At 43.1% G+C, this 23,112-nt stretch overlaps 1 protein-coding gene across 2 annotated transcripts; it reads left to right on the forward strand.

Annotated features, from left to right (window-relative positions):
- Positions 1-21,525, forward strand: tmem102 (transmembrane protein 102). 2 transcript variants are annotated; one of them, XM_083937269.1, is made up of 6 exons: positions 1-320; positions 1,767-1,978; positions 14,952-15,290; positions 15,990-16,183; positions 16,313-16,525; positions 16,765-21,525. In XM_083937269.1, exons 2-6 carry the CDS (start codon positions 1,777-1,779, stop codon positions 17,362-17,364), a joined length of 1,548 nt encoding a protein of 515 aa, XP_083793395.1. In that variant the 5' UTR covers positions 1-320; positions 1,767-1,776; the 3' UTR covers positions 17,365-21,525. The 2 variants fall into 2 exon arrangements, with proteins under 2 accessions (XP_083793395.1, XP_083793396.1); XM_083937270.1 differs by having other exon boundaries at positions 1-271.
- Positions 21,526-23,112: the final 1,587 nt, after the last annotated feature.

A 23,112-nucleotide genomic window follows, 5' to 3' on the forward strand; every position in this document is an offset into this window, starting at 1 on the left:
GAAACCGCCCTGCCCTGCTACTACAAACCTCAACACAGCCTCGTCTTCTCTGCGAGGACACAGGCACAATTTTAATCATAACCTGACCTCACAAATCCGTTTTGTGGTTCCGTAATGTGGGGCGTGCGTGCCACACACACTCCTAATCCCTGGATCCTCAGAGAAGGACCATGATTTCTGGGACGGTGTTGCCAGGGGGACGGTGGCGCCTGGGACCTGTTGGAAATGACAGCTGAAGAAGGCGGATTGAAGCACGGGGATCACAAGAACAGTAAACGTAGAAGATAGTGAAGAAACTCCCTCGTATCGCCGTGTAAAGGGTGTGTGTGTGTGTGTGTGTGTCTGTATATGCGATATTGGACCGCTTTAGTCCGATAGCTAATGATTGTACTGGGATCACGCGACTCGCGAGCTAACGAGACCCGGATCTGAGCGCATGTGGGTGGATGTGTTTGTGTAGTTATAGATTTTTAGTGTGAACTTGTGTTTGTGCGTTTGCATGTCAACGTGCCGCTACACTTATCTACCCTGTCCCCACCTGGCATGTTAGCTAGCAAGCTAATTTGATAAAGCTAAGTTGGCTAATAAAAAAATTAGCTGCCTGTGGGCGAGGTGCCACACCGACATTACCACTGCAAGTCAAATACTGTGCTAACACGGCTGTGCAGTAGTTATATCAATATCTCTAACGCAGCCCAGGCTAATTGGTTTTCATTACGAATGATGTAATTAGCTAATGTTGACTGCCAGACTGTGGGCTGGCTAATTAGCTCGGCTATTAGCTTAGCAGCTAGGACAGTGGGAGCTCGCTCGCTAATTGACCTAGTTTGGTTAGTGGGGCAGAGGCCATGTTGGCATTCCACTCCACTAAGCTGTGTTTACATTGCAAGTTTTTGGCTTGCTACTTTCAGGATACACTACTTCAGACAGTGTTTAAACGTAATAAACCACTCAATATAACTACGCCTTACATAATGCCCTTCCCCTGTCGGTATATTGGCGTCCGGTTAACAGTAAATCACAGTTTTAACCCGTTTCTTAAGGCACGACTAAACCAAGTCAACCCCGAAGAGAACATGCTAGGATACAAAGCAGCACATAAGCCTGAGTTTTGGTCAACGTTCTGCCTGGTTAGCAGGTTTATTACAGTGGGGCAGTCATTAAATAGCTGCGATTCACATAACCAATAATGCACAAGTCTGCAATGTAAAACAATGATTGCACCAACTGGAACTGCATCCCTCTAATTAGTTTACTGAGAGATGGTAAATACAGTACACTTAGTTCATTTTGTAACATGTGATTAAATGTTTTGCAAATAATCTTATCAGGTTAGACTTAGTAACAGGCTATAGTGGTATAGTGTGCTCTTATTAATCATGTGGGCTTTCAGTTCTCAGGCCCCGGGTTGAATCACTAAATGTTGATTAAAGCTGTAATTGCTACATCAGTGTGTCTTTTTCTGTTCTTAAAATGTAATGTTAGTTGTTCCTTGATGTCATGTGTTCCATTAGAATCGCCCCTCAAAGTCTCATGATTCACACAAGGCTGTTGAGAACAAGGCAAGCATTATTTGGCAATGAAAACATGAAGGGTCCATTACGAAATCGGTCTAAACCGATAGTTATTATTGGCACTGGGGCCGCATAATTCCTCCCTAGGGGGACATTAGGGGTGAGTTAGCCATGGAAATATGTTGTTTTGATATTAAAACTCTGACGTTATAGGCTAACAAACCAACATCGGTTTCTCTCTCTGCCCTTCAGGGCTGTAAAGATGGAGTCCCTCATGAGTGCGGTGGCACCGCGCTCCCCAGCCCCTGCCAAGAAGCTGTCAGAGGTGGACTTCAGGTCAGGGGCCACTCTGAATCAGTTGTCAGCCCAGGTGTCTGAGCTGGTAGTACTGGAACAGGGAGAGTTTGGAGACCAGACCGCCTTAGAGGTCCACACCGCCAAGGACTTCATCTTCAACATGCTAGGTATGTCTACAAAAAAAACAACAACAACACATGCTCCCTAACGCAATATTTTCCTTTCCTCAACCATCAAACTGATATGAATGTGACAATGGTTGGATGCAGCTTTAATGTAGTTTAGAGATGTGATTATGATGACAACAGTGGGATGTTAAACAGGAAAAGCTGCGGTGAAAGCTATAATCAGATTGTGTATTGTCCATTCACCGCTAAATATTTGTGACACCTAATTTCGCACTTTGCTGTTGACCATTTGGTATTGCAATCATAATATTTAGTTACCCATTGTGATAAATGTGCAGCAATATGACTCAGTGTAATTTGGATAGATGCTGAAATTCCCCATTGTTTAAACACAGATGAAACTAAAGCATGCTTCGTCATTGTATGGCCCTGCCTCTGTAGCTGTCTATCCTTGACCCTCTTGTTCGTCATATGGAGATGTTCAGGTTTTTAAGTCAAGGGAAAGCATATAGTCTCTATTTTTTTCCTTTATTTACCCAGCATTGTGTCACTGAATGTAAAAAATAATCATTCCTACGAACATCCTGCTCCACAATTGCACACTGTTAAACACAGTCTTTCCCCAGTCAGCTGGGAGATGTGTTCACTCATAAAGAGGCAAAATATCCTCACAAACTGCCAACGAAATTTCTCTTATCACCAAACTTTAATTACATTGTTAACTTATTTTAAAAACACACTTTATTCAAACTTTCCAGACAAACTACAACTCACCAAAAGTGTTCCAACGATCACCAGCTCTGGTTTGTTTGAAAAAAAGCCCTCAATTCAGCAAGTACGATGTGAAAAGAAACAGAAATACAAAACAACAAAATAAAGTTTTAACCATGGCCCAAAACATCGCCCCAAAAAACTACAACTGTACTCAGTAATCACAGACAGCTGATATATCCCTCCATTAGTAGTAGATGTAGTGTATCCGCAGGCTTTTACATTCATTCATTCATGAATTAATTCGTCTTCAACCGCTTGTCCCTGTCGGGGTTAAAAATAACAAAATGTATGAAAACATGTTTTTTTTTTTTTTAAAGCAAATTGATGTGGAAGCAAAAGGTCTAATGTTGATGTTCACTCTTACAGTGATAGTTTGGATTTGATATTCATCTGGTCAACAACCAGTCGGACAAAAAACAGACAAGCCTGAGCGAAAAGAGAGATTTTAAACCACCTCCAACCAGTTTAAATCCTGTACCGCAGAAGATATCTTTCCTCTACATCTGACACATAGAGGTTGCTTGTGATGTGTCACTGTCTGTCTGTTGAAATGAGAAATTTAATGTAAGCAAAAAGCATAAAGCTGCTGGATCTCACTTTAACGGGATGGGACACGCTTCTCTATTGCAGACGTTTCATGACTAGGTTGTGAGACAGCACGTGTGACAAACACGATCGACACTATAATTATACATGTGAAAGGGTACAATATGTTCAATTTAATCCCCGAGAAGACACATTATTACACGGTTGGTCTTTTTTATGCCAAATTAGAGACGCATTATTTGTGGCAGTGTAGATGTAATGATTTATAAACTTGCACATTTAGTGCCTATAATATGCAAATTGGATTCTAAATGACACGTTGGAATTCAAGCACATTTTGCGCATGATTCATATTTCCATTGTGTGTTGCTCTACTCCCCCTCTGTCATCTGTGTGCTGCCTGTCATGCTGAACCACTCAGATGGTTTTGCTAAGTGAGCCATGAAGCCGTCTCTGATGTATTGTCTTTTTCCTCTATTGTCAGTTGTTAGTAAGAAGTGAAGTGTGTGTGTTTGTCCAATAGGTGGCACTCACCCCCCTCCCTGCTGCCGTCCTTGTTCTCTCATGTCACTATGAGTGTGCCCATTCACACTGGAAACAAAACCTGTTTGGCCAGCACTCTCTTTTCAGATTCCCGTGCAAATTTGTCTACTCCTGCTCTCTTGGTAGAGAATCTCCCTGTAACTTTTATTTTTCAGTTTTGAGACTGCTTTCTGTGGCATAGTCACCAATGATTGGCTGGTATTTCCGTACCCTGCGCCTCACCGCCTGCTGTGACAGCTCCAACTGGGAAAAAAATAAGTTTGACACAGAGAGAGAGACAGTTTGTGTTGGCTTCTAGGAATATAAAGTTAAGTGAGCGGTGGTAGCTGCATCAGCAGATGTATACTTCTGATGAAAGGCAGCACTGTAAAGCAAATACACCCTCTTGATGGTGGGGCCTTGTTACAGCGTGCATGCCTGGCTCATCGGAGCTGCATTGGTATGTGTGCATGTGGGGCTGTTTTTGCCAGATTTTTGAATAGTTTGAGCTGCAGAGGGATCCCCACTGTGCTTTGCACACTGTCAGGGAGAAGGAAAGAGATTAGAACATGCACACTCACAAGTATACCCAGTGAATTTCTTCACAGTCTGACAGATCCAAGAAGAGGCTTTTATTTACCCTGTGTTTGAGTAAACACTCTGGTTCGCCTTCGGGCAAGCGTGGCGGGGGCTGTATGTCTTTTGAAAAACAAAAGTCTGATGAAGACAGAAATGGATCCAAGCTGGCCGTGAAGCAGAAGATCTGGTGTTAGGCCCCGACACACCCTGGCCCCAACCCAACTTTTCAGATCTTAATGTTTGTGCACCAGCTTGACAGAGTTCAGATTAGAGTTCATCTCCCCCTGATGTCAGTGAAAATTGATACTTTTGATCCAAGTTTCAAAAGTCATGAGCAGTGTTCTGCCCTGGCCCGGTTTTTGACATCATCATCTGAGACAAGAAATATAACCTGTTCTTCACTTGGCCTTCAGTGCCCTCAACGTCTCGTCTTTGTGTTGGGCTTCTTACATCACCCCCTTTGTTTTCTACTATTCTTCACACTAACGCCACCTAGCCTGGTGCACATTTGGGCTTTTAACAGTGATAAGTGGAGGCCGTTAGACGGAGAAGGTTGATTAGCACCTCGGTTGGATTCTACTGAGTCAGGAGAGGCACAAGTCAAAAGTTCACCCTGAGCTGTGATGAAATATGAAAAACAAAAGAAAACCAAACAAAGCCTGTCTGTGTGTGTGTGTATAGTGTGATTGGTGGTGCTTCAGGGAGTGCACATTAATCAGTCCCACTAGAATCTCAAGATTTTTTTGTGATTGTTGTGGCTCAAAAAGACTCTGCAGTTGTTCTAAAACTTTCCAACCCCCCCCCCCCCATTATTTCACTACAAATACATGTCGTAAATGCATGCTCACCAAAAAATGATCACAGTTCCGTAGCAGGGTACCCACTGGCTCTTGAAATTATTTAAAAAAGCATTGAATTTAATACTTTGAATAAGGCCTTAAGTATTGAATATCATTTGCAAAGGTCTTACATTTTTTTCTCTCGCCCTTCCGTAGGATTAATTAAATACCATAACATCATAAATAAATGTTAGTTTTCTTAAATGTAGCTTGGAGAACCCTGGGGGTAGCCTGATTAGTACTAACCTTTCAGTTCTATTAAGTTATATTTTACTTTCCTTGTGCACTGTAATCTTTAATATTGGATGCATTTATAAGACACCAAATGCCTCCTGCTAAACCTTCTAACCTCTCTGAGGCTGCACAAACTTGTATGCAAAGTGATGCATATTTTATTTTGGGGGGGAAAAACCCGTCCTGGTTAAATTTTAACCATCAGAGTGGCTGCCTTGGGGAAACTGCTCACTTACACCCGAGCCACGCCGCCTACCTCTATCTGTGAGGCTGCTACCTCGCTGAACTGCTGCAGCTCACACGTGCTTGGTGTCCAGCTACTGCCAGCCCTGTCTTCCTTCATCAAGTTTACCTCTGATAATGGTCATCTGTAATAGACTAATAGCCCTGTGTTAACAAATGAAGATATATATTGCACTCGAACCCTAGAGGGCTTTTAATGTGCAACAGGAATAAGATTTGTTGAGTAAAAAATATATATATCCCATGGTTTTTGTGACCTATTCTAGAAATAAAGACATTAAAACGGTTGTATGACTACTAACAGATCATTCAGACATGCAGCTGGTTAATATGGGCACTGACATTAAAAGCAAGTGGTTCTGCGACACGTACACGCTGCACAGGTAGCCAGTGTGGTCCGGGCATTAGCCAGGCAAGCTAGTGGCCCTGCGGATCCACACAGTTACTGGCCAGTGTCTCACTCCAGCTCATTAACACTGCTGGACTCCTTTTGTGGATGCTGTTTCCACAGCTGTGACTTCCTGCCTCATTTGAGGGCCCTGCTCTGATGCTCTGAGTTGACTTGTGGTTTTTAGTTAGGGATTGGAGGCCCCGCATGGCCGCTCTGGCTGATTAATTCTCTGTTAATGCCATTTTGGACTCAAAAAGCCTCTCGTCATCTGGCATCGCTGGGCAGATCCACAGCACTGCAACAGTAGATGACTGAAATATTTCAATTTAATCAGTTAGGCTTTGTTTCCCTTCAGTTTTCATCGGCGTGGACACACCGGTGCCAAGCAGCACCGATGAGATGCAATGATCAGATGGTCATTGTTCCTCACTGACTCACCTTTTTTGGCATTCAATCTTAATGGTTGGACAGCTGGCACATCAGTGAAAATGAATGCAAAACACAGTTGAGATGATGTTCATTACCTCAACTCACAACCTCTGTCACATAAGACTCTGTAATAAGTGGAACAACTGGCAGTCATCTAAACACAGCAGGGTGTCCTGTGAGTGAACATGGCCACAGGTACACATCACATCCTCCATTGAGTGTCTTTCATGGTATCTAATTAGATATGACTTACAGAATGTTCCGTAAGCAGTGTTTTGGCAGTGCATGATATGAAATCTGCTACGCTTCTCATTTTAATAACCAAGGCTGACATTGTGATTTTTGCCCATTCATAGACAAACTTTTAGTATTCCTGAGGTAAAGAGGGAGGATTCATTTGGCCTGTAGCTGTCACCTGATAACAGTATTTTACGTGAGGAAGTGTATGTTCGTCACACACCTCAACACTTTTCTCTAACCCTTAAAACAGTTTCTCACATATATCTAGATGCTGGAGGACACAAACGGACAGATATTTCCCTCTTCCTTTCAAATAATTTGAATCAAGCTTATGGAAATGTATGAACTTCAAATAGCAGCATTTCTAAATACCGGATGTATCATAATTAAAATAAAATGAATTTAAAAAAAGATAATAGTTTGGAATGATGTAGTTAGGACTGCTTATGTATATATTGAGTACTGTGGCATATTTAAAAGTTATGAGTTAATTACTTACTTACCTATAATCATTTCTTAAAGGTTCCATATCATGCTCGGGTTCATGCTTGTATCTTTGATTTATTCTAGAATATGTTTACAGGCTTTATTGTTCTAGAAACAGTCTTTTTCTCATACTGTCTGTCTGAATATACCTATACACTGTGTTTAAGCCCCCCCCCCCCCCCCTCGTGAAAAATCCTAGGCTGCTCTGATTGGTCACATAGTAATCAAACTGTTGAATTTTAACTCTCAGGTCCCTCATGTGATGCCCTCTGGTCCAAAAATATTTCCCCCCAGTGAATTATTTCTTTTTAAGCATCGTAACCCTCAGAATTTGATCCATTCAGTCCAATAACATTTGGAGTCCAGAAGAGCCGCACGATTAAATAATTTAATCCCCATTCAAGTTAGCCAGAGCACTAAAGCAAAAGTAGACGGCTCTATGGGCCCCATAGTGCAGAAGCAGCACTGCCTATCCCAGTCATTTTACGCTCTGATGCTCCATGTGCCACTGAGCAACTTTTATAAGAATAAACAGGGCCCCGGCTCCAACGCTGTATTCAGTACTCTTTAGACATCCAGTATCTGCGCTCTCCGTATCCCTGCACCTGAGCTCGTTTAAAGATAGTATCTGAATACGGGCTGTGTGCATTTCTCCGCGGATGGAGGCTTTGACTTTTTCACAGTATTTATGTAGCAGCTCAACCTGCTTTATCGTAAAATAAAACAAAGACTCGGAAATCTGACCTCTAACGTGAGACTGAATTGATCACATCTCTTTCTCCTCAGTGGGATTATCAAAGGTCAGGATCGGTTGTCTATGGCTTATCCAGGGACCGGGCTATCCTGCTGCCCTAAAGTGTAAAAGTAAACCTGCAGTGACACTTTTTTCTTTCAGTGATAATTGCCTGTCATTTTAAGCAACATGGTTTCACAGTGCAGTTGGCATCAAAGCAGCAGTGAAGCGCTATGAGACCCTGACAGCTCCCTGCATCCTCTCTCTGCAGGTGGTTTAGACACGCCATGTCTGTCATCACTCTGAGCCCTTCTTGTTATATTAAACACATTCACACTCAGGCAGTCACATACACCCCCTCCCACTCCCCCCATAAAGGCCTATTTAGGAGCTAATCTCCTGCCTTGATATGAATTCATAAACAGGGAGCAGGTGGGATGGCTGGGTTGTCTGGGATTAATCCTGCTATTAGCGCACGAGGTGAGTCTGCAAGAAGTGGTGGTTGAGCAGTGCTGATAACATCCAGTAGAGACTATATTAGACAGGAGTCATTTGTAACAGATTGAATTGCGCCTTTTAGGATGAGGCTGCTTTTTAAGATTATTGTTATGGCATGCTCTGCTGCTGAATAAGAGATGAATTGTCTGAAATAACAGAAGGTCACACAGAGGTAGAGGATATACGACGACGATTGGGAATATCATTTCAACTCAGACATCGTCTGTTCCTTAAGAAACTACTGCACCAAGGGGCTTTGAATCAAGAACCTGCAGAGAAATAACATTTAGCTAGACTATCCGTTTACAAAGACATAATTAGACTTTTTCAAATCTCAAAGCAGGAGGGGGGGGCAGCAAGGCTTCAGTCTCCGCAGGTTACCTGGCAACCTTGTTGTGACATCAAGACTCCAGGAAGTCTCTACTTCTGCTGAAGAAACAGTGGTACGTTAGATGCCGGATTCTAGTAACCGAACATATCTGGCTAAGAAAAATATGTTTTTTTTTTTTTTATATTTGCCGAAACAGTCACTACAGTCACGGACGATCTGTTCAAAAAGTAATGTATCCCTACCTCCGTCTGTTAATCCAGCCTGCTTTCAGGGCCATCACTGTGTGCTACCACTAGTCTCTGACGCAGTGTCAATGACTGCTCCGATAAAAATGTGAAACTAGGCAGCGCTGAAGTATGAATCAATTCTCTGTTACTGCTCTGTATTGCCTGTTTCTTGCAGAAAGTGCTTTCGGAGACATATTTTATTGTACTGGTATGCTTTAAAATCAGAGTTCATGAGCAGTTATTGACACCGTGTCAGAGACTCTTAGAGTTTCCAAAGATCGTCTGCCACTGAAAGTCTGAAAGTTTCAGCAAATATGCAAAAAAAAAAACAATTCTAACTCAGGTTAGGTTAAAAGACTAGCTGCCGCCTTCTTCAGCAACAGAATATAGAAAGCCATCGTCTTATTTAGAAGAATCCTATTTTCCAGAGAGATTTACACAGCTATTCTTGGAGTCGATCAGACTAGAGGTGTGTGGCAGCATATTCTCACTCTGCTCTGGCTGTGATGAAAAAGGATGTCTGTCCCTGGATGCCGCTGCTCTGCTTCAGGGGGTTGTTTCTCAGCTGTGTCACTTTGTTGATTCGTTTTGAAAGCGGGCATGTCCAAATGCACCTGTGAAGGTAAAGTAAGGTACTGTATGTATTTGATATAGGTGTGTGGCAGAATGTCTGCGTAACTACACTATTCCTTTACTAAACCACAGCAGGGACCTTTCAGTCAGATGGCCGGATGTCAGGTCATGCTGTATTAATGCACTTCAATATTGCATAATATCACACAGTATTATATATATTGTTGACACATTTCCATGACAAAATAGAGCTCTTGTGAAAATAAATGGTCTATTGATTTTCAATCACAGTCAGTTCTTTTTTAAAGACATTTTCATGGTCTATATTTTTTCGTTTTTTGAGGCGGGGCAAAGTCTTGACGGTTGGCTTTCCCAGCTGGAGATATTCAAGTTGGAAGTTTATCTTAATATAAATGCATTTTACCCTAAACCTTATTTATCCTTTTCAGTAAGAGTGCTGTTGCGTATCCTCTCTTCTTTTTTGCTTCAGTCTCAATTTATCAATACTACTTTTTCTACGCCACGCTACAATGTCTGTTAATTACACATGTGATTGTATTGAAAGAACCGAAGCTATAAAAAAAAACAAAGATGACGCGGTGTAGTTTAGCAGTGGTATCCTGCAGCCAACGATATCTTACCAAAAGCCTGACGCTGTAATTTTTGGGATGCCACGGCCACTGCCAGAGTCTGAGATAGACTGACAGATAGATAGACAGAGAAACAACAGAACGGTTAAATCCTTGGTGTGTGGCACATCATGGAGCATTCAGGTGCACCTCTGAGAAACTTAGACTGTTGTTTTAAAGTACCGTTCTGACGTCTAGTAGGGAGTTCTTCTGAAGCAGCACTGTGTGCAGGTTGTTAATCCATTTCTTATGTACCTGGGGCCGTATTTCCTTTTTTCTGTGGTTTTGAAAGAGTTTTTCAGTATTCTCTCTTTAATACTAGTATTGAAGTATTGAATTCTGGTGTCGTGACAGTGTGAGCTTGGAGCATCCCTTGAACCCCTAAATATGCATGTCAGTACGGTAGCGAGACTTGTGAAAAGTGGAGTACAATTCGACATTTCTTTCACAGTGAAACTATCTCTCTCTTAAACCCAATTTCTGGAAGTAAAATGCAGTGCAGAGGTTGGCAGCAGCTGCAGATCTCTGTAGTGTTTGCTTATGCTAATCATAGTTATCTCCCAGGATTAAAGTTGTGATGATTTATTGATGTTAAAATCAGATATTGAATTTTTTTCTCCCCAGCCTCATCTCCTGGAGCAGGTCATTTCAAAGACTCGAGCAACAGCCTGATTGCTCCTTGATTGCAACATGTGATTTTTAACCTTGGAAGTTCGGTTCATGGTTTTACTGGGGCTTCATATTAGAGTATAAAACCTCTTCTTGGATATTGTGATGCATTAAGGTTCACTTCTGGTCCAGTAATGGTATGTGAAAGCATTCCATGCAGGTAGGAAGGAATGCTTTACTGTTAGCACACGCTGAGATTGATGGAGTAACCAATAGCCCTAACAGACATGGAATTGGGTCCAGTCTGAAAATAGCTCTTATCGCAAAACTTGCCTCTAATGGAAATCTACATTCAAAGACATTTCTTATAGGATTAGGTTTAATCCGTGGCTGTGAAACCAGCCTAGACTGTCTCCATTCCAGCTCTATTCTCAGACTGTGTGTCTACAGGCATATATGTTGGAGTGTGTTCCAGGCACGTGTGCATGCTCGCTGGCAGATGCCCGTTAAAGCAGCGTGCATCTGTCGTTTTGAGAGTTTGAATTAAAAAATAGATGCGTTCCCTGGAACAACCCTAAATTCTCGCAGCCAGTGTGGAGACCAAAAACCCCGCTAATTGATACAGTTTTTCCTCTCTTCAACTGAAGCCCCTGCTGCTCTTTATTCTTCTCTTCATCGCTCTTTCTCCTCCTCCTCGCACACTCGACCTCATTTATCAGTGGCAGATAAAACCAAACAAATCAGGAGGAGCCGCAGCTTTAAACTTGTTCCCTTTGGCTGGTGTCTGATCTGTTCCTCCCTCTGACATTGTCTTTACCCCCTCTCTTTTTCTCTTTCATCTGCCCATCCAGTCTTTCTCCCCTCTCCTCTCTTTTCACCAGTTTTCAATTTCTGATTATCAATTGGCAGTAATTTGTTTTGCACATCGCTCGCATAAACATTAACCTCAGCTTCAAGACAGTTGAATTAAGTTTGATGCACTTTTTGCAACTGCAGAAGGTATGTACAGGCCTCAACACTAACTAACTCAAAACTGGTTGCCAGGCTGACAACCAGGCATTAGCTGTTGGTTGCGAAACTGAAAATATGGTGCCTGTTGCCATTTTTAAGTCACTTTTATGCTTTGAATAATAAATCTTCCTAATAATGAAAATGTGACATAAAAGACCCCAAAAATTCACAAGTGTCCTTTTTGTTTTTCAGTCAGGTTCATCTGGTTCTTATGTCGTTTACACAGGCCGTGTTTTGCGCGTGTTGGGGGGGTTGATTGCATACCTAGTCAATACAAATATATGCAAAGTTGAGGTGGGTAACACAAACAATCTAAAATTCGTCTCATTGGCACATCTGAGTTGACCTATGCATGCTTTGCTGTCTGCTGTATATATTTACCACATGTTAAAAAGGAGTTGCCACTGATGGCAACCAAAGGCCAAAAATTGGTCGACGATTTCTCAAAATGGTTTTCAGTGGCAACCTGGCAACTATTAATGTCGAGCCCTGATGTATTCGGCTTATCCCCCCAACTCTACTGTGTGTTCCTTTAATCACCTTGGTCTCATCAAACTATTTTGTACCAACCTGTACTTCCGCTCAGGACACATCGATTCACATGAGTTCATCCAGACCTCTTTAATAAGTAAGGGCAGCAGGGAAGTGGAAATCTTCAGTTAATATTAGAGAGAGTACCGCAGACTTTAAATTTTAAATCTAGTTTCGGCACGACTGATGGAAACTCTGACTTGCAGTTACTAAATGAAGTTTAGAAAGAGAGCAGAACACAAACATCAGTCAGTATCAGTACTGCCCCCTCCCCTGTCCTCTGTCTTCCTCCCTCTGCTGCTGCTGGGAATCAAACATCAAGGTCCGATGACATCATCAATGTGCAAATTAATGAGCCATGTGCAGGTGGATAAGAGGCTGCGGACAGAGCAGATTGAAATCTTGCTTTTCTCCATGACTGGATTTTTCAGGTAGTGTTACTTAGCCTATAGTTTTAACTTAAGCTGAAGTTACAACTATGCTAATTTAGCTAATCATTTATCCCTGTGGCCCATTAAATACCGTTGAAGTGTTTGCGTTGGTCATTTAATTTGTTCAAAAGAAAATGGCAGCCAGCACTGTGCATTGAACATAGAAATAGAACGAGTTAGCCCCCGGCAACATTCATTGTTCTTTGCAATGGCAACAGAACACATAAAAAAATGGCTGCCGCTCTGACTATCCTCCTGTGTTGAGTTGAATGGGTATGTCTGTTCTACTTTCAATCTCATTCATTTCTACGGTCCCAACTTGATTTACAGCACACCAGACAGTCATTTTCTACATATTAATTCTGAACTTCACTGGGCTATTCGCCTCAAATTAGCAACACGACTTTCATAAAGGGGAACATTAGCCACGTATTTGATGGTGGAACTCTTGCAGATGTCACGGGAGAGTTCAGAGGCTTAGGATCCTGAGGGGGAAAACGCTGCAGCAGACCGAGTCAGCAGATAATGGAGCTCGTAGAGGGAGATAAGCTAATTCTGCTGAGAAATTTGAGAAAAAAATATCCAAAGATGTGCTGTCATTGTTTTTGTGCTAACCCCCCCCCCCCCCCGCAGCTGTGTCAAATGAGGCCTTTTCATTTCGCTCCTTTTCAAAGCAAAGCACGAGGGAGATCCTCGTAAGCACACTTGACTTTGACTCCCATGTAAGACGCTCATTTATTTCCAGTCTCTCTTTATGTTTTCCCACGTACTATTTTTATATTCCATCACACTGCTCTACCAGTTTGTTGTTAAGTAGCAAATGAGGGGACGTGGGTGGAGATGCTGCTATTGTAGGGACAAGGGATGTTCCTCAGTGCGACCTTGATTATTGGCTTGGAATTAATTAACATGAAAACTTTAAGTGCTAGTTAACTTCGTTTTATCGCATTAAATATCCAAAAATGGAAGCATTGAGTTTCTATTGATGCCACTGTGTGAGTATTGGTGACGTTTCCCTTTTATCTAGCATTTTACTTAGGATTCACAATTTTTCACGTCCAAACACACATTTCGATACACACACGTCGCTACATGAAAACATGCAACTAAGGTTGTGTGCCCATGTAATTGCATGAGAGGAATCATGGGGAGCTTTGTGCCCCCAGACATTGCCTGCTGGCTTGGTCTGATGCCCCCTAAGCTGTCTGCAGCCACTTAACTGCCATGGAGGGGCTCAGGCTTTCAAAATCTGTGCCCTGCAACACCCCACCTTTGACATATAGTAGCTGGCAGTTAGCTTGAGACCAGCCCAGGTTCAGTCGCAGGATCAAGCCTCTCTCAGTTGCTCTTTTAAGCTTGCAAAACATAATTGACTCCAGTACTGCGGATCCCGTGGGCCTAGAGTGGGGGAGGTTTACAACACAGCTAAGTAGCCGTTAAGGGATTTGGAGGCTGGAGTTTCTCTCATATAAACTGTTCAGAGAGGAGAGTGGGGAATACTTTTTAGCAATATAATAAGACCACAGCTTGTATTTCATCATCTGACTTCCTTTTAGTGAGATTACCATGTTCATAGAGCTCAGCAATTATCTAAACAAACTACAAACATATCACCCAATTTGTAATAAACTAGAAATATCCTTTAAGTGATTTCCCTATCCCTGTTTCCTGCTGACCTATAACAGGAGTAACCCCTCAGCCAATCCTGGCGGAGCTGCATTGTGTTTTTAGTGAATTGAAGGCTTGGCCTGAGCACACACATAGGCGAGCCACTGTGTCTAGCCCAGTGGTCACTGAGGGGGCTGTTAATTTCACACTCTTTCTTGTGTCAATATTACTGCGGATCCGACTCATAAATATATGCAGCACCTCTCAAAGCAAACTAATCCGGAAATTTCCCAGGCTCACTCACTTGGCGGACCTGCCGAGTGCACGCTGTGAGCTTGTCCGTGCTGAATCTGATTCTGAAATGTGCTTTAATGTGTGCGTGCATCCGTGAGTGCGAGAGAACTCTTCTGAAAGCCTTTCCGCTCATTGCTGCTCGCATCAGCTCTGCCGGCGGAAACGCATTTCCACACATAACAATGCCTCTGAATATGAATAGTGCTGAATGTGATTCATTTTTGGATTTATTCCCCCACCTCCAACCCTTCCAGGCTTAGTCCAGAAGGTGGACCAGCGCCTGCCGGTGGCCAACGAGTACCTGCTCCTGTCAGGCGGGGCCCGGGAGGGAGTCTTAGACCTCAACCCTGAGGAACTTGGGGACTACGCCAAAGGGGCCGACTTCGACCTGGACTTCACCCTGCTGGTACCCGCCCTCAAGCTCCACGACCGCAACCAGCCTGTCACCCTGGACATGAGGCACTCTCCGCCCTGCCACTCGTGGCTCAGCCTCCGTCTCTGCGACTCCAATGTCATGTCCCGCTGGAGCATCTGCTGCCAGGAGGAGAACGGACTACCCACTGAGGAAGACGAGGAGGACGAGGGAGAAATGTGTACGTGGAATAGGTTTGATAACTATTGCAAGGTCAGATGAAAAAAGAACAGCAACGGAGAAATCGGCTACGAGGAAGAGGAAAGTAATAACAGAAAGAGCAGCAGGGATAGTATGGAAAGTAAAAAAACAGGGATAAAAAAAAAAAAAGACAGATGAAGAGTAAAGTGAGGAGTGGAATAGACGCTGAAGGTACTGCTAATGTAGCGGTGCAGAGTGGAAGGAATGGGAGCTGATTGAATTTTGTTCATGTTTCACTGAGATAATTTGATGCATGATGTTGTGATGCAATTTTCCCCCGCCAAGCTGCAGCCGAGGCCCGCTCTTATAGCTCCTCAGATAGGTGAAACGAGAAATGCCTCCCCAGGAAATTCACACTGAAGTATAACTTCACAATGCAAAGGTCAAGTTTACACAGCGGCTTCCAGATTACACCGCAACATCAGTTTGACATGTGCTCACGTGTCTCATTAGTCTGAGACTTCCAAGATGAGACATCACAAAGTGGTGACATTTATTGATATGGATGTCTGAATTTTCAGCAGTTTGGAAAAAAATAATTTTCTTCATTTGCTAGTGTTACGATTACATTTCCCACAGGATCTTGGGGGAGGGGGGGTTAGTCAGTATTAGTTGACATCATGTACAAAGGTCGAAAGAGGGCACAAATGACAAGATTTCCAATCTCTCCCTTGCTCAGGTAGAGGCTCTATTCCCTCCCTGGACTCTCCTCAGTCTCTGGATGGATGCTACTTCTCCCCCTCCCTGGTGACAGACTGGTTCTGGGGGGTGGTGAGCGAGGCTGTAGCAGAATTGAGGCGCAGCCCCCAGAGAGGCATTCCCAGCCCGGACCGACTGGAGAGGAACGGACCCCTCACCACTATCATCCTCCAGGTACAGATTGCTGAAGTGATGATCCAACACAGACCGTTGGAGTCATTCTGTCTGCATTGATAGGGAATGTCAGACTGCTTAAAGTGCAGGTATTTTTGTAAAAAGTTCTGTTCCTCCTACTCCATGCAGGCAGGCTCCAGTCGGGTGCTGTATGACCTGCTGCCTGTGGTATCGTTTCGGGGCTGGCCTGCTGTGGCCCAAGGCTGGCTGACCGCCAACCACTTCTGGGATGGTAAAATCACGGAGGAGGAGGCCATATCTGGCTTCTATCTGCTGCCCTGCTGCTCCCCGCTGGGCGGTAGGCCCGACAGGGAGTGGAGGCTGGCATTCTCACGCAGCGAGGTGAGGGGATTGTAAATGTAACTTTTATTTCAGTGTCATGTTTGGTGCCACCTTGACCTCAAATTCGGTCTAAAGTGTCAAATTAACATTTCAATCTGGTTTTCATTCTTTCTATTTTTCCATTTTTCTTTCTTTTCATCCCGTTTTGTGTATCTCTCAGATATTCACGTTAAGTTCAATGCTTTGTCTTTAGCCCTGTTCCTGTTAAGTCATTGGTCCTTTATTTTTCTTATTACCAGGTTCAGTTGAAGAAGTGCATCCCTTACCCCATGGCCCAGGCTTTCCAAGCAGCCAAAGCCGTGTTGTCTCGTATCCTGGCCCGTCCACGTACGGGCCTCAGCCTCTATCATCTGCGTACCCTTCTCTTCTGGGCCTGTGACCGACTCCCTGGGGCTTATTTGTCCTGCCCTGACGCCGACACCCCAGGCCGCCTCCTCCTTGGTCTCCTGGATGACCTGGCTCATTGCATACTGGGTAAAAACTGCCCAAACTACTTCCTTCCCCAGTGCAACATGTTGGAGCACCTCTCAGACAGCCAGGCGCTGCTTGTCGCCAGAAAACTCGCCCATGTGCGTTCGGATCCCAGCGAGCACCTCCGGGCAGCTCTGGACCAAGCCCAGCAGGCAGGCCACCTGAAGAAGGAGCTAACAGCGAGCACCAATGGCCACAGCTCCCCCGGGCACCAGCTAGCCAACGGCATCATCTCTCCCTCAGAGGACAAGCTGGCACAGCGACTGCAGCAGCTGGTCACTGAGAACCCTGGGAAATCCATATCCGTCTTCCTCAACCCGGATGACGTCACCAGGCCACACTTTCGCATTGATGACAAGTTCTACTGATCCAGACTTGCTGCGGAGAAGAAGTGTGGAAAATGTGTGTGTTGTTTAGCTTACAAACGTACTCCGAGACGCCCCATCAGAGGACGGGAGGACTAAAAACCCTGCAGGCCTGGAGCTGCACACACTCCTAACAAAGATCTCCACCCTACCGCTGAACAGTGAAACAGAGCCTTGCTGCTTGACCCGACTCTTTAAACCAAAAACACACATGTCCTACTACTGACAAATGACGCGGACGCCGCACAAACAGACATGCTGTCACTGAGCAGTTGCCACGGAGACGGCCCTCTCCTAACGAGCTGGCCTTAACGAGACTCATCAGCTGGTGCTACAAAGACAAGGGCCGGCTTTAGTCGTGTGAAATAAGTCCAGTGGAGCTTAGCCGTGTGCGTGTGCGTGTGTGTGTCTGTGTGTGTGCGTGTGCGTGTGCGTGCACGCCTAAGGGTTTTCACATATTACTTACACTTCTAAAGACAAAGGGAGAAAAGCTCCTTGATTGCTGCATTTCTCTCTCCCTTTTTAGTTTAGATCAGAGTGGGCGATGGCTGAATTAGAAAGGAAAAACAAGGTGGGCTGATGTAACTGAATGTAATATTGTGAGGAGAGAACTGCCGAGTCTTTGAACAAAGAATCTCTTTTCTCTGTCAACTACATTTTAGCCCCCCTTTTTGTTTACCCCAGCACCTCAATTCATGGCATCTTTTTCATTTCAAAAGAATCTTTCTCAGGTATTCATAATTCTTATCCTTTTTTATGTGCATGATTACTTTAAAGGTCTTAAATGATATCGATTTTCAACGTCCGCTTATGTTTCATTGGGTAATGGAATGTACCAAAGAGCTGCGTTTGAGCGGTTTTGCAAAGAGAAACATGCGTCCTACATATAAACATCTCTCTTTTCGGTCCAACTTGATGAATCTACAGAGTCATAACGCATCTGAATGTCGATTTACTTTTTCTCCTGCTGAAGGCCGGGTCACACCAGCATCTAAAACAGCAAAACTTTGTGGTAAAATCAACTAATACCAATGTATTGGGCGCGATAAGTGGATTTGCTCATGAAGAGAAATAAGTGTTGAGGTTTGATGTAACAGAGAACCGATGATTCAGAAATGGAGGATGCTATTAGCTTAATAGCTGTGCTGCACATACAATTGTATGCTCTGTAGGAGTATTGTCAGGCCCACGAAACAGGGTTTGCAGAAAGTTATGAAACAGAAATCAATGGTAGAAATTCGTCTCTTGAACATACTGTACAAACGGCAGAGCTAATGAGTTTGCTTACAATTAGCAAGCTTGTTTTTTCCCCTCGTCAGTGGAAGTGTTATTGAACTAAAATGATGCACAATCTTGGGGGAAGTAAATAGCTCAGTAGGGAGAACAAGTAAAGAAGTTCAGTCAGCTACTGTGACTGACTAGCGTGACTCTGGTTGGCTAGCATGTTAGCGATTAACTTGTCAGCTACAATTCCAAGCTCTGCGAGTAACCAATCCTAATCATAGTGATTGTGTCACCGGTTGGACAGTTTTTGGCTAAAGTTCTGTCAAAGTTTCTGTTTACTTTAGCTTTGTTTTTACAAGTCAGCAAACGAACGCTAACACTGGTGAATTAGCCGTGTGCTACCCTTAGCCTTACGTGGACTTCCCGATCTCCTCGCTGTAAACTCTGGGCGCTGATGGTCATCCAAATCAACATCAATGCCGTCAATACATCCAACAGTATGATGTGCTTCAAAAACTCCAAAATATGATGTAATAGCTCCAATTTCCATTTTTAATATATACCTCCGTCAGGCTGAGCTTTGCCCAAGCGTTCTTTCTGCTTTCACATACTAATTAGACACGTAAATGACCATGGGAATATACTGTATGGAGATCCCCTCGCAGAGAAGTGTGTAAATGAATTCTACACGCACTTTGGTGGAAATATTTCAGGAAAAGACGGGAAACTGCGTCAGACCAGATGTGTCCGGATAGAGCCAGTACCAGTGGCCAGTCACTAGTTGATTGTTTAATACAGAAAAAAACAAACTCGCAACTATTTTACTAATCAATTAGTTCTTTCAAAACTTTTGCAAGGAATTTTTCAGATGCCACTTTCTCAAATTATGAAGATGTGAGGCTTTTCTTTACATGATAGTAAATTGAATATATTTAGAGTGTATTCTATAATAATATTATAATAAATAATATATAACAAAGACAGCCATATTTTGCAAACAGACGCGGGTTAGTTTTGCTTCTCTCTGGTGTGACCAGGCCTCAGACAACAGTTAATACTGAAAAGGATGAGGATGTAAAATGTATTAAACTGGTCAATTTAATATAATACAATGTTTTTATTGTATCGAACTATGATCTAAGAGTTGTTTTGTTGTCCTACCTGAGCAGACATTTTGGTCTTTTGTGTTTGGATTGTTGAGGTAGGGCCTTTTATAAGAGATTTAGAAAATATAGCTCTTATATGGGAAGATGAGGAATCAAATATCCAGGAGTCTATTGATCAAGTCGAAAAATGTCAGGATTGAAGAAAAAGACACACAGAAGAGCTGAAGAGTCAGGACGTTAGGCTATTTATCTCCCATAGTCACGACTAAGTCAAGGTACTGAACTTTCAGAATGTCCCACAAAGGTCCCGACACATCTAGTTGCACATCGTGTAAGCTTGTCTATGAGCTTTTCCTTTGAAAAACTTGTAGTTTTGTGCGTGTCACGTTGGATTATTTGGGGAACTGGTTCTGTCTTGGGTGATTATGATAATTGTCCCCTGTCTCCTCTGCATGGTCGGCCTTTTTTAATAAGCTTTATGTGCGTGTACGTGTTCACGAGAGACAAACCTGCACAGCAGGACGCAGACAGAAGCCCAGATGCTGCCCATTGAATTATACCCTCAGTGGGTGTGTGTTAGTCACTGGGCCCTATCGTTTCTCAGCAGAAGGGAGTCATCCACAGGAGGATGAAGGGAAGGAGGGAGGGAGGGAGACAGACCCTCTTCTGGTCCTTTGAAGAGATTTGAAGGGGGAAGATGGGCCTTGCGGGGCCTGGACAGCTGCCTCTTTCTGTTGCGGTCTTTCTCTGCCTATTTCTGATTTTTTTTTTCTTCTCTGCTGCTTTCTGTCTTTCTCTAACTTTCTTGCATTTTCTTTCACTCTTATGGCTCTAATGTCTCTTTTCTTCCTTCTTCCTCCCTCCTATCATCCAGATGTCTCCGTAGAGGGTTGGCATCTTTTGAGCTTGAGGTCCAGGGCAACACAAAGCCCTTGAAACTTGGTACTAGTCCAACCTTCTGTTTACCCTCTTTACACAGATTTAAAGTTGTACTCCATAAGATTTAAAATACGCTGTTTCCAACCGGCTCTGTGGCAGTAAGATGTAACTACAGGTGAGCCTGTTTTTTCAGAGCCTCCATCTTGTCAAGTTCAGGGTCAATATGTGTGTTTTAACAAATTTTTTTTGACTGACTCAGAAAGTGGAATTTCCGATTACAGTGAACGCAGCATAACCGTGATCTGGGCTGACTGACCAACCGCTGTCAGCAGCGTCACTACAGCAGCTTATTTACATGTAGAGAGGGAATGTGTCCACAGTTATTGGAATACTTTGAAAATAGTATAGTAATATAATATGATCAGTCATGTTTTAACTCACTCTTTGATAGATATTAACTGAAAAGGCAATTAAATAGATAAAAATCTTACGGAGTGCAACTTTAATTCGGAGCTGTGCACACAGTAAATGTTCTAGTGGAGACGACAAGTATAACCAGACAAGCATTCATGTTCTCTTGCCCACTTCCATGAGTTTTGTGTGTCTTACTTGTTTTACTTTAATGAATTTGAGATGTAAAGTCGGCTGAACACTATGTGCAAACAGACTGATGGGTACATTTTGGGGCTTTACCCAGCAGAAAAAAGCTGCTTCCAATGGTGATGTAAAGGCAGGGTATAAACAAAGCACATGGTGGCTTACACTTGAGTTTACGTAAATACCAAGGCGGGGATGGGGATTTTCAAGCTGCTGCTAGATTGTTTTTCCTTCAGACAGGTGTGTGAATATTTCTGAGTCGCTGGGTCTAAACATTTCATGTGCTTAATACTGAATGTTGTTTTTTTGTTTTTTTCAGCATCTGTACTGGTTGTGTGTGTGTGTGTGTGTGTGTGTGTGTGTGTGTGTGTGTGTGTGTGTGTGTGTGTGTGTGTGTGTGTGTGTGTGTGTGTGTGTGTGTGTGTGTGTGTGTGTGTGTGTGTGTGTGTGTGTGTGTGTGTGTGTGTGTGTGTGTGTGTGTGTGTGTGTGTGTGTGTGTGTGTGTGTGTGTGTGTGTGTGTGTGTGTGTGTGTGACTGTATGACTGTATGATATGAACGTGAGGAAAAACCAAAGCGTGTTGTTAGAGTGGTGCAGAATATGTATTCAGCCGCCAGGTGTCAGTTTGTGTCATTTTCAGCACTTTTTAAAGACAGGCTCAGATGTTGTGACCGAAATTGTACAAGTTTTGAATAGTCATAAAGACAAATTACAGCATTTATTATGATTTAAAGGTACTTTCTCGTTGCCTCTGTAATGTTTGACTGAGACTTTTGGAAGTGTAAAATGTGTCACTTTGAACCTTAATTGGCCTAGTTAGAGATTACACTGGAATCAATGTTTTATTTCCCTGAATTGTACAGACAAATATCAAATCATAGAGTCAGTTTCTAGATATGCAATGGGACTGAAGTTGTGAAAGGGGCGATCACTGTCTGCTGTCCAGGGATTGCATGTAACACAGTTGACCCTCCCCTCCAAACACCAATCTTCTCTCATCCTCACTACTGTTTTTTTTTGTGCTGAAACTTCTGATGAGTGTGTTTAAGATCCAGTCAACTTCTGTGGATAAATAACTGACTAAACACAATGAATGTATCCACCGTATCGCTCTAATCTGTTCCCTACTTGAGGACACGTCAAATCTAATTTCTCACCGTTATCTGCACAGATGTACTCTCGCTCACCACTCAAGTGCTGAGATAAGAATCCGTGCTGAGACGCTCCACAGTTTGAGAAATTGAATTTCATATCTCTTTTATTACTTGAGTTCTCTCTCTCTCTCTTTTTTTTTCCTTTTTTAAACAAGTGCAAATATTTTTCTCTTATAATATGACTTCTGCTGTATTTATTACTGTTTATTTTCCGGGGGTTTACAATGATCGATCTTTAAGCTTTAGCATGGAATAAATCACTCCATTTCAAATCACACTGTGTGGAAGTCCGTTAATTATACATGTGATATTAAATTTGTCTTGAAGTCTTAAGTAGAGGGTAATTAAAGAGAGTGACTTGTCTTCTCTGTACATCTATAGAGCGGCAACACATGTTGGGTCCAACAGAGGGTGCTCTAAGACAGTGTTTGTCCTGAGTGTGATGGAACAGTGAGAGGACGCTCCGGGCCGACACTACACACAGCTGCAGTTGTATATTGTTATTTTAGGTACCACCAGACGTGTCCCTGCCCCTCAGTGTCTCCTTGAAAAGGTCAGGGGTCAAATTCAGATTCTTCTGAAGCTGCACAGTCTTGCTGATGATCAAGATGCACACTCTTCCCTGATCTATTTCTACCTCTTAGGAGAGAAGTTACTCTCAAATACAACAACAGGACACCATCTGTTAATAGTGTTAAAATAGTGGCTAACGTTAGTGTTGCAGTCAGGGCCACCTAATCCAAGACAACCAAAACTTTGAGGGGTTGATGAGTCATGACCAAGTCAGTGCAA

The sequence above is a fragment of the Echiichthys vipera genome (assembly GCF_963691815.1).
Source record: "Echiichthys vipera genome assembly, chromosome: 22".
Taxonomy (NCBI): Eukaryota; Metazoa; Chordata; class Actinopteri; order Perciformes; family Trachinidae; genus Echiichthys; species Echiichthys vipera.

Coding starts and splice junctions, on each gene's coding strand:
- tmem102 (XM_083937269.1), top strand. CDS start 1,777: ATGGAGTCCCTCATGAGTGCGGTGGCACCGCGCTCCCCAGCCCCTGCC. Junction 1,979..14,951: donor CTTCATCTTCAACATGCTAG/GTATGTCTACAA, acceptor CAACCCTTCCAG/GCTTAGTCCAGAAGGTGGAC. Junction 16,184..16,312: donor TCACCACTATCATCCTCCAG/GTACAGATTGCT, acceptor TACTCCATGCAG/GCAGGCTCCAGTCGGGTGCT.